The following is an 11,559-nucleotide window of genomic DNA, read 5'->3' as shown; positions in this document are numbered from 1 at the left end:
TAGGCCATATATGTCTCCACCAGCTAACAAGACAGAAGGGTAAACAACTGATTTAGGGATGGCTAATAACTTGAAATGGTCCTAACCATCTATCTTGCAAAACAAAGAATGCCTATGTTTCTCGAATGCAATTAATTGTGTGATTACAATACATTTCCACACGTTTGAAATAAGTATTGATGCTTTACTGACAACTTAAGCAACACAGCGTTAAGCTGTAGCGTTACATCTCCCCTCTAGCATTGATGCGCAACTGAGTGTGGTTTCACCTGCTGTGCGTTGGGAACCGGTTTCATCCTGCAACTTTTGGAAGAAACCAATATGATAAGGAAGGAGGGTGGGTGACTTTCTTTTAGCCATTTATTCTGTTTATTATTGTTTAGATATAATTTATGTATATTTTCTCTCTAAATACTAGGTCTTTACTTAGCTATTTCTTATATAAAATAATACGTTTGACTCATTATAAAATTATAACAATAACTAATCCAAAAATAGTAATAAAATAAATTCGGATCGGGGCAGGATACTTATTATTCGAAGCCCGGGTCTATCAACGCAAATTTACATATATAAGACTGCCACCGATAAATATCAGTAAACGTTCCTAAAAATAGTTATATCGGCATGTAATGGGTGCTATCAGGCTACTGAGATTGCACACATTGCGCCGGTGGCGGACTAGCTGACGTTATTTGGCTCAGAGGCTGTAGTTTTCAAGCTCCAAGGGTCCGAACGTACAGCAGGCGTTACCTATCGCCGTTCCTGACCAATGAGATACTGTCCCTATTGTACGTCTCGACTAATGATTGGACATTCACTGATCGAGGGACCGCCCACTATGCGCTCGGATCCTTGGGCCTATGGACTACCCCTGAATAAGCACGGGTGTATGTTCCGCTACGGAAGACATTTTGAGTTGTTTGCGCTGCTCTGTTGTCTGAACAGCAGGGGTTGGGTGTTGCTGGAAAGCTAATCTTGTTCACGTCGACGCGACAGCTGAGTGTACACAGAGCAAAGGGGAAATCGGATTCAAACGTGACTTCTATTTATTTGCAATCATCGTATCCAGTGAGCCGCAGAACGCCAGCCGAGTCCTAGATGCTAGCTAGTTAGCATTACCTAGCTGGCCTACCCTCTTCCTCCTCGACACTCGGTCCCTTCACACACACACAATGGCTTTAAAACGAATTAATAAGGTAACGTGGTGTTTGTTTGTTTTTACCCTAACACATTTACACCTCTTCATCCAAAACACAACACGCACTTGTTGATTCATTTATGTGCTAAAACCAGGATTTGCGGCCGCTATATCATTCGTCAACGCTGTGGTGGAGCTAACACTAGCCTAGTTAGCCTTGCATCATTCCGACCAATTTTTTGTAATAATTATAAATGAATCTAGGTGGACTGTAGACACGGCATTAATACACAACGGTAGCGTCCAGTCGCGTTGTCACGGTAGTATGTGTTGAGATGGTGTGTTAATGAAATTCTGAAGTCATTACGGCGCGGCCACTGCAGCGCTTCATCCCACACAATAGTCCACTTTACTGACCTCACCGTCAAGGCCCTGTGTGGATCCCTACACGTCTTCTGATTATCACAAAACCCTATCTCGCTTTTCACTGCCTACACGGCATCATTTGAGTTGGCATCCAGTAAACCATCTTTCTATTATTAATCTATGTCTACTTTTGATGTTTCACTTTCCCTTCTGTAATGCAGTGGAGGTCGACGCATTACACAGGTCGCACAGACCACATCCCAGAAACACCGGGCCCGTGTTTATGCCTGCCCTTTTTTTCAGTTCTAACTGAAGCTATAGCGGTAATGCGATATGACAGCAGAAAGACTGTCACATACCAACACACAACTTTCATTTGGGGTTTCTGGAGACTGAAATCCAAACCCTGGCATGGCAAGTGTCTTCTGTCCTGTGCGGCCTCTTCACCCTTCCCCAATATGCCTGTGGGGTAAAAATAGCCCTGCACATTAATGCCTGCATATTTACAATGTTCCAGGGAGCCAAAACTACGCAAGTTTTATGCGTTTCATTTTTCATTATTACTTGTTACGTCGCGTGGTCATTGGATGTACTGAAACGACTCCTTAAGATGATATGAGGGAGGGTCGTTTGCAAAGATTTAAATACAGGACAGAGCTACTTACTCACCTGCTCCATGGTATAACTCCCATCTTAATCCCGTGGAGTATTTGATTTAATTTGTATTTCTTTCTTTTTCTTATATTTGTAAAAGAGTGAAACACTAAATGTGGTTGCCCTCCACTGAGTGTTTAAATCACTTCTTAGTTCTGATCCTGACTCCTGCAAGAAAAATTGAGGTATATGTTATGTGGTGTTATTCCTGTATAAGCCAGATGTATTTGGAGGACGGTTTCTCTTAAGGTAACAAGAGTTTCGTCCCTCTCATTCCCTGACGACACCAACAAACATTGGCTGTTATCATTGTCTACATGATGGTCCAACTTGTTTGACTTGTTTCAGGTTATTTTTCCTTTGTGCAGTATCGTAAGTCGATGAACTGATACAAGGAGGAAGCAAGGTTCTGTTCTGCAAACTTAACTGTTTCACTTGTTGCTTAAAGACCAATCTCTAGGTTTTTGGCGGGGGGTTTTCAACAGTTGTGGTTGAGTTCATCTTGGTTCTCCCTCATTTTAATGTGTGACTTGGAATCCGATATTGTCTGATTTCCGGGTAAGAGACTGCCAAAGTCCATCATCGAAACAAAAATAGGTTTTATTAATTAATTAGTATTGGGAGGGAATCGACTAACTTTATCTGATCTAGGTGTTGAGTTTGAATTATTGAATTGGAAGCATCCATTTTAAAGCACTTCCAAAATGTTAGTCACTTGAAATAGGATTAATTAATTTTAGATGCCTACATTTTACTTTGCGGCTACCAAAAATGCATCGTCATTGTCACATGTAACGTCACATAATTGGTTGCATTGTGTTGCTCTGGCCAGCGGAGGGCAGGGAGTGCCACTATCAACAGTTTGTGGAGGGTCAACACGGACCATAAAATTCCCCTAGATTGTATAATGTGATGGCATTACACGATTAAACAAGACGATATATATTGTACCTAGCCACACAGACTAAAACGGCCACAAGAAAGCAGCTACTACGAGATATGATTTAGTGGTTGCGTTGCTGCGGACACAGTAGCGTGGTTCCATGGATGTGGACGCTCTACTGGTGTCGTGTAGCAACATATCGTAGAATTTGTGCTTGTTTTCATATTTGAGGCTGATGGTGGATTGGATCCCAATATCGGACACTGGGTGTCCTTTTGCTGTGTTTATGGATTTGCGTAAAGAATTCATCTGACTATCCATGATGTGCTGTTTGTACAGCACATCTGAGAAAGCCTGCTTTGTGTATGTGTAACTCTATTGATACATCTCTGGCAAAAGCTTTTCTCAGTTTATGTTGTAAACCCTCAATGTCCATCCTCTCAGCCTTGATCTCATATTTTCCGTTTGGCTCGGCTACTCAGAAATCAGCTCCTCTGGTCAACCATATTTTCCTCTTTCTTGGATGTAAGGTCTGTGTGATGGAAAGGGTTATTGCAATATTATAGAGCTTTCCTCCTTCCCCCTGAAACAGCACAGGCAATACTTTAAAGAAAATGTCATCCAAAAAGGCATTTCCAACACCAAGAAAGTAATTTGATTTGATTTGAGTGTAAGACTAAACAGGTTAGTCTTACATTCATCACAAACCGGCGGTCTGTGATAAATGCGTGGAAGGCGTTGCACCTTGCTGTCGTTGTTTTGGTCACGTTACATGGAGACTCTGGAAACCATTTTGTTTCCTATTTGAATAGCTACCGGCTTTGCATGTCGCAGTCCTGGTGACAAAGGGCGGCCTTAACATAAGGCCATGCTAGATAATGTCCGTGTGAGCCATACCAAGGCTGTGAACGGTGAGCCGTGGCAGGGTCCACCCAGACCTGTATTCGATCTATAGTTTTTGAGGTGTGTTGTACTGGCCGATCGACATCACTCCTGGTCATACAGGGGGCCCTTGGAAAATAGTCATTCAGAAGGTTCTGGATCCTTCTACTTCTGTTCTATTGTTTAGAAAAAATGTATGGTTTGAGCTCCTGAATTGTTGGTTTGATGTACATCACATGTTGGTGGACTGGAGGCAGCCCGCGCTGACGAGGCTGTGATAGACAGTTCAGTCATCTAGTGTTCTCTGGAATAGGACGGCATATTTAGCATTTTCCTTTGATAGTTAACAATTCAATTATCGATTTAATGATTGAGATACAAAAAAACGTATGCCTTTTTCTCAGTTTAAGTTTTATTCAAACAATTCCAGCACCCCATTTGGTAAGTATAATATTAAATCTTGTAGCACAGACAAACAGAATAAAAAAACAAGCCTCTCGCTCAAAAAGGCTTTTTGTCTGCATGTCCTTATTCACAAAATGGGGCTGCCAAAGAAACTGTCCAATGGGGCGCAATCACTGCTTTTTCTAACCCATTTTTTAAGGATCGTTACTTTGAACGTACCATGTTGGGTGGCACATGTTTAATAGGTACAATTCTTTAGTGATAAATCATTAACATCCGTAGTCTGGAATGTTCTGCGGTGATGAACGAGTTGATCAAGATTTTTCACTCTTCTGCCATGCTTCATATGATCCCTTGCCCCACTGTAGTGTGTGTGTGTGTGTGAAGAGTCTTTGATTTTGTGCGTATGAAGTTGTGATGCTATAAGAATATTGTTTCGGGTGCCTTTGTTGCACCTGATGGTGACGTGTACTGGTTGACGGTGTGTCTGTGTTTCTGTCCTCAAGGAGCTCAGTGATCTGTCCAGAGACCCTCCTGCGCAGTGCTCTGCAGGCCCAGTGGGGGATGACTGTAAGTCCACATTACTTTTCTATGTCACAATATAAATCAATGGTGACAGCATAAATAAGTACAAGAGCAGTCGTATCGATTGATCCATTTATATAACAAAGTCGTGGTTCTTACAAGCCCTTTTCACAGCTAATCATCAAAGACTCAATTGATATGATTTGACTCCCACTGTAATATCAGTTCATTGCAAGCCCCAAGTTTCTTATTAATGATAATATTGGGTTGTACACTTTTTCCCTTTTTTCTCCCAAGTGTTTCACTGGCAAGCTACTATTATGGGGCCTGTAAGTATACATTAAACTAAACCGGTATCAAATGTACAGATTGATGCGCTGTTGAAGGTGGGGACTGATGATCTGCTGCTCTTCTTTCCCCCCTGCAGAATGACAGTCCCTACCAGGGCGGAGTATTTTTCCTCACTATTCATTTCCCCACAGATTATCCTTTTAAACCACCCAAGGTAGGTCTCCTGCGTCGTGTCTCTGGGGGCTCGGTCACACCGCTCCATGACACCTTTGTGATCAGATCTCGTCGGCACTGAGCGGCCCTGACTGGCTCATGCGACAGGCTCGTGCACGCCTACCCGACGAGCACCGGCTCAGATCTGGTTGTGTATTTGATTTGTATGGGTCACTTCCTGTATCCTCGTGGGCCACCACCACCCACGCATTCCCTTTGTTCAGCCCACCGATGCATTGGTATCCGCCGCGGCAACCAGTGTCATCGAGTCCTTCAGCAAGAATACATGGCTGAAGAGTGCTCATTTCCTATCTGTCCATCGTTCTACGGGCCATTAGTATTCAAACCCAGCAAGACTGCTTGAAGTAGGCTAGATGAATATTTTGCACAACATTGTTGGCTGGAATGTGTCGTACACTCTACAATGACTGGTTCTACAGCAGCTGAAACTCAGCAGCTGAGACTGGTTCTACAGCAGCTGAGACTCAGCAGCTGAGACTGGTTCTACAGCAGCTGAATGTCAGGGAGGTACGATGGTATGAAACAATGAATTCCCCCCAACAATACCTCCTTACGCAGTAACCTTTAAGTGGTAGCAGCATGACCCACCGCCAAGTCAACACGAAACGGGATTTAACGGCGGTGTAACAAAATTTGGATCCAAGTCGCTAGTCCATCTTCGTGTAAGTGTTTAGCGAAGTCCTAGTAGACTGATGTAATACACAGAAGCTATTTAGGATGGAATACGAAGGAGCTTTGGCAGTTTCCGCCGATTTGTGCGAGGCTGCCATTCATGTCTCATATGGATTGTTTCTGCTGATTGTGGCCAAAATCTCCCTCAAAAGCAGTCCGGCGTATATAAATGGGTGCCATCAAAGCCCATTGATTTGTTTGGTGGTCTGTACGCAGGAGGGGTACGTGTCCACGCTCCCAGAGTGATCTGAGTTTAACAGTAGGACCTGATGGGCCAGGTGACAAGTCGTATACATCTAGGTGGTCTGGGTCATTGTGTGCATCTGATTTCAGTGTAGTGTTGATGCATTCCAGCCATATCCAATTGGATAACCAAAGAGGCAATTAAAACAATGCCACATTATACCAGGAACTTATTTAAATGATTGCTGGGAACAAGACCTGATCACATGTCTGGCTTAAGTTCACATTCCAGTGTTGGGTGTGGCTGCAACCTCTGTGAGATCTGATCACAACATTCGCATAGACACCAAGGGTAACCGAGCCCTTGTACATTGCATTATTACTTGGTGTGTGTTTTTCATCCGTAATCAATCTGATAATTTACAAATCCTTCTCTTTGACAGGTGGCCTTCACTACAAGAATTTATCACCCAAATATAAACAGTAACGGCAGCATCTGCTTGGATATATTGAGATCCCAGTGGTCCCCAGCATTAACTATCTCTAAAGGTAAACCTTCTCTACACCTTCATGTCTGTTAGCCATGTCTGATGGAATATAAATGTATGCCCTTTGGTACCATGATACATGCATACAGTCTTGGCATTCGTGGGCCCAGTGGCAATAAAGAGCCCTAACCCTGACAGTGTTAATGTGGTGTTTCTACCAGTCGCAGCTGTACAGGACCACAGCTCTGAGATGCTGCTCGTCTTAGCCACTCTGAGAAATCCTATATTAGTCGTGCTACTATGAGGTGTTCAGGCGACCTATGCGGATGCCATTTTGTACACTATTAACTTGAGTCACTTCATCCGTACCACCGCTGGGGAAAAAGACCATGTCAAAAACAAATGGGCTTGGTTTAACGAGTTCCTGAAGCCAGTGGTCGATATTTAGCCGAGGGCTTCCTGAAATTCCGCCAATCCTTTAGATATTTATGTTGCCTCCCTAGGTGCAATCGTCGTTTACGTTAAGTTATTGATGGGTCCTAGGATGTTAATCGATGTTTGCCTCTCTTCTCTTGCAGTCCTTTTGTCCATTTGTTCTCTGTTATGTGACCCCAACCCTGATGATCCACTAGTGCCAGAGATCGCCCGTATCTACAAGACAGACCTCAACAAGTAGGTTCCCCCTCCATAATGCGGCGCAGGGTCCCCTCAAACCCACAAACGCACTAAGACACAAATATTGGACTGCTATTAGGCTAGATTTGTGCTTAATAAAGACTACAATTTACGTTTCAGTTGTAAACAAAGGCTATTTTAGCTTTGTTTCCATATCGTCATAATGAACGCAAACCTTGAAAGGCCATAAAGCTACCGATGCAGCTACTAACTTACAATATTTTTCATCTTGCCAGTTAACAAAGAAAACACGTGCTTTACAGGGAATGCTCATGTTGTAGGTGTGTGTTCACGTGCACTGTAGTAATCAGATTGTGTTTATGTACACTTTGCTACTGTGGTAGCAAGAAACCAATTTGGACTAGCCGATGAAGTCCTTCAAAGTGCATCTAATTTCCAAAAAGTGGCGTGTAAATAATGGCTATATTACCAAAATTTGGAGGAATGATTTTTATCATTCAGCTTCAGATAGGTTGTCACCATAGAAGCAATGTTCTTTGCAGGCTTTATAAGAGGGGAGAACATGATATTTGTTGGTTATTGTTTGTTCAAAGTTAAGCTAGCTCCCTTTCACAAATCGCTACCAAAATCTTTTGGCTGAAGAGAAAGTGGGGTTCATTAAAATCTGGGAGTGCATGTAGAAGGGTAATGTAAAACAGTAAACCAATCCTCAGCATGACCTGACCCACATTCCCTATTACAAAATGGTCACTTATGAACGGTCATGTCCACTTGAGTCACAAGAGGGCGGTAGAGTCACCCTCAAGCCTGTCCTGCTCGCCACTCCCCCCAGGTATAATAAACTGGCCCGAGAGTGGACAGAAAAGTACGCCATGCTGTGAGGGTAAGGCCCCATGCTCGGCCCTGTGTGACTGTTTCAGACCCCTCTGCAGTGACGAGAGCCTTCTCTGTACTAATCTAGCCTGGTTGTGGCTTTACCAAAACCTGCCTGGGCCTGGCTTTACAAAAACCTGCCCGTCTAGGAGGGCTGAGCTTGCTATGTTGTCCTCAAAGACTTAAATGCTTGTTTGTTGGTTTTTCCTAATTTGATATTCTTGTGATGGGGGTTTTGTGAAGTGTTTGGCTGGTGCCGATGAGCACGAAGCATGGGCTAATACTGGAGCGGTTGATGGGATCCAGCATCTCCTAGTTTGGAAAACATGCTCATGGTCTCAATGCCGTTTTTGTACGTTTCAATATTTGCTGTAAGATAAGGAGGTGTTGTGGTCATGGTTTGGAGCCTATAAGTAGCAACTTGCAGAGCACCTTGTTTGTGTCCTTGTTTGTCTCGTGGAAACATTTTAGTGCTGGGTGATCTATGATGTCCTCAAAGGCAGCAGTTCTTGGATAAGTCCAATTGTGAACCAATTACTCTGTTGTATCACATTGAAATGTTACAAGTCATGATTCCAGCCACACCTTTCCTAAGATGAGCAAAAATGTTAATGCTGCGTCATTTTGATTGTTGATCTAGCAAATTGTCAAGATTCGTTTGGTCATTATCTCGCAACTAATAGTAATTCAGATGTGGTATGGACCCTATTTTACTACCAAATATGTTGATTAAGAAATGAAACCTTCTACTGACTCCTGCTAGTGTCCACTCAGATGTATGCTGACAGAGCAGCCCACCAGTTGGTCCTCAGAGTAGGGTGGTTAAGTGATCTATCATACTGCGCCGACATCGCCACAGTCGTTTCTGCCAGCTGGCAGGTTGCTCTTTAAAGTGAAAGTGATTTTCCCCGATGCTCCTCGACCACATCTGAGCTTTGTGGTTTTCTGTCCTCAGGTACAACAAGACAGCTCGGGAATGGACCCAGAAGTATGCCATGTGATCCCTGGTCCCCCCCCCCCCTCCCCCCTCTACTTCGTCATAGCTGGAATAAACTGTCAATTACTGTTCGTTTTTTGCCCATTTGGCCACACCCCCTCATTAAAAAGTGCATCTTTAATTTGTGCCCCTGCCCTGAACAGCCCGATCTCACCCCACCTGCCCGCGGCCAAATGCATTTCGAAACACCTTCATCTGCACTTCTGTGCTTCCTTAACGAAGCCAAGCTGTACCAGGAGCATGTACCTGTTTAAAAAAAGAAAAGACACAACAATGACAGCCCCCCCCCCCTCCCACCCTCATAAACGAGCAGTCACTCCGAACTGACAAGACAGTGTCAACTCCAACTCCACCCTCACCCCTCCATGCCATGCTTTAAAACAAACACTGGGTGTCTCAACGCCATTTCAGCCCTGGATCTCTAGATCTCGCTCTCTTACTCTCTCTCCCTCCCTCTCTCTCTCTGTCTCTTTAGACCAGACCAGCCCGGAAGGCTGATCATAATATCAACACCTAACTGTAAAAAAAATATAAACGAAAAAAGACAAAGGCGACTGTTTTGAATGGAGAACTGCTAAATACGACAAATAAATCCACCTGCAGGGTAACACGATTAAAAAAAATAAATAAAAAAATAATTAAATGGAAAAAGAAAGCAATGCATGTGGAAGCTCAAAGTGGTGACTGCTGCTCAGGATGGTCTCCAAGGTGAACGGCACACTTGTCTGCTTTTAAGGTTGAAATTTTTCCTTTTTTTTTTCTCTTTTTGCTTCCTGGTTGTATTTTTTTTGTTTTGTTTATTGTTCTCCCGGGGGGGTTTGTTTTTAGATCGGAGAGCCATTAGTTTATCCGTCATCCTCAACACTGTCTTTTTTTTTTTTTTTTGTTGCACTGAATACATTTTATTCAAAGCTCTCCAAGGCTGATTGGTCAACTAATAGCTCTGCTATGTGATGTTTTTTTTTCTCAATAAAGTTGAACAAATTGCACATCCGCTTTTCCTGTGGTTTATACTTGCACCTCGCCCTTCATTTGTAAGATGACAGCATGAGCCTCGACCTGTACTCCTGATACAGTGCATCAGCATTGTCCCTCACAGAAATGTAGCTTCAGTGCAAAAGCCTGGATCTGTGAACCCGCCTTTTGGCCTTTTTGGTCTCTTGTCCAGCTTCGGGAAGGATACAGTGTAGCTTTGATCATGTGTATTTGTCTGAGTTAGCTCAGCGAACTCCGCCATAGGCACTGTATCCTGGAGGAGTCCTTTGCATTTTCCTAATGCTGCTAGTCTCGTTTCAAATAAAGCCACTGTCTGTCGCCGTTTGGTGCAGTCTGTGCATTTCCCAGTCTCCGTGCCTGAGGTACCTATCCGAGTACTGAGGCATGTTGGCGATAGGAAATTCCAAGGCTTTTGCTGCGGTCTGATCCGGGAGTCATAAAAAGTGCCAAAATGTATTGTTGAATCGAGCGATTGAGGACGACGGAAACAAACTATTAAGTATTATGATCCTGATATAGAATAAAATAAAGTAGATCTGAACGATGAATTAAGTAGTTTTTTTCCAATGCCTAGCGGAGCTTCGGGAAACATGACCTCTCTGCTGCCTCTTATCACTCAACTGTTTTTTAGCTTCGGGGTGCTGGTCACTTGGCAGGCATATCAGGCATTTATCAGTGATTTGCTCACATTACTATGATCTGAGAAGACTTGTGGCGTACAAAAAAGTATCCACAAATAGAAGTTCTGTGTTAGAATGTCTGATATGGGGTCTGTTTGTACATCTTTGCTGCTGAAAAACGTGCATTACTTGTTCCAGATTTAAAGCTTTCATTTTTCATTTTTCTGTGATTTGCAAAATACACACCCCTCCTAACTGCAGCACTACTTCTATGTAGGCCTATCTTTGTCCCACATGTAAAATAAGAATTATGTTAAATGTACATCCTAAATCAAAATACGTTTAATATATAAATCTAAATGCTAAATCTTGTATCCAAATCTTAAATCTAAATCCTAAATCCATACAACAGATATGCTGATTCTCATATGTAGAAATACTATTAGTAGCGACTTATTCTCACACTGCTTTCGCATCAGTCGACTGTTTCTTTTCTTCCTTTCCTGCCCAATCCAAGTGATGCCTTCCCGATAAATGACTGATTAGGAGTCAGAATCAATTAGTATATCTGTTGTATGGTTTGTGGATTTAGATATCAGATTTAGCATTTTGATTTAGATATAAAATGTAGATTTAGGTTTAGATTTAGATTTAGCTTTAGATATACGAATGAGATTTAGGATTTCGATTGAACATATAATTCAGATTTTATA

The 11,559-nt window shown here is 42.8% G+C and overlaps 1 protein-coding gene and 1 long non-coding RNA gene across 3 annotated transcripts; one reads left to right on the top strand and one right to left on the bottom strand.

Moving 5' to 3' along the window:
• The first annotated feature begins 860 nt into the window (after window positions 1–860).
• On the top strand, window positions 861–9,943 carry LOC132466581 (ubiquitin-conjugating enzyme E2 D3-like). Of its 2 annotated transcripts, XM_060063837.1 has the most exons (8): window positions 861–1,199; window positions 4,838–4,901; window positions 5,154–5,185; window positions 5,284–5,361; window positions 6,680–6,785; window positions 7,303–7,396; window positions 8,193–8,243; window positions 9,189–9,943. In XM_060063837.1, the coding sequence occupies exons 1-7, from the start codon at window positions 1,176–1,178 to the stop codon at window positions 8,239–8,241; spliced, it is 447 nt and encodes a 148-aa protein (XP_059919820.1). In that variant the 5' UTR covers window positions 861–1,175; the 3' UTR covers window positions 8,242–8,243; window positions 9,189–9,943. The 2 variants fall into 2 exon arrangements, with proteins under 2 accessions (XP_059919820.1, XP_059919822.1); XM_060063839.1 differs by lacking the exon at window positions 8,193–8,243 and having other exon boundaries at window positions 862–1,199.
• LOC132466582 (uncharacterized) lies at window positions 5,156–6,036 on the bottom strand. Its single transcript, XR_009527894.1, has 2 exons — window positions 5,496–6,036; window positions 5,156–5,456 (listed from the first exon to the last, which is right to left on the bottom strand). It is a non-coding gene; the product is annotated as an uncharacterized LOC132466582 (long non-coding RNA).
• Window positions 9,944–11,559: the final 1,616 nt, after the last annotated feature.

Source organism: Gadus macrocephalus, chromosome 10 (genome assembly GCF_031168955.1).
Source record: "Gadus macrocephalus chromosome 10, ASM3116895v1".
NCBI lineage: Eukaryota > Metazoa > Chordata > Actinopteri > Gadiformes > Gadidae > Gadus > Gadus macrocephalus.
Note: the sequence above shows the minus strand (reverse complement) of the source record. Positions and strands in the feature narration are given on the sequence as shown.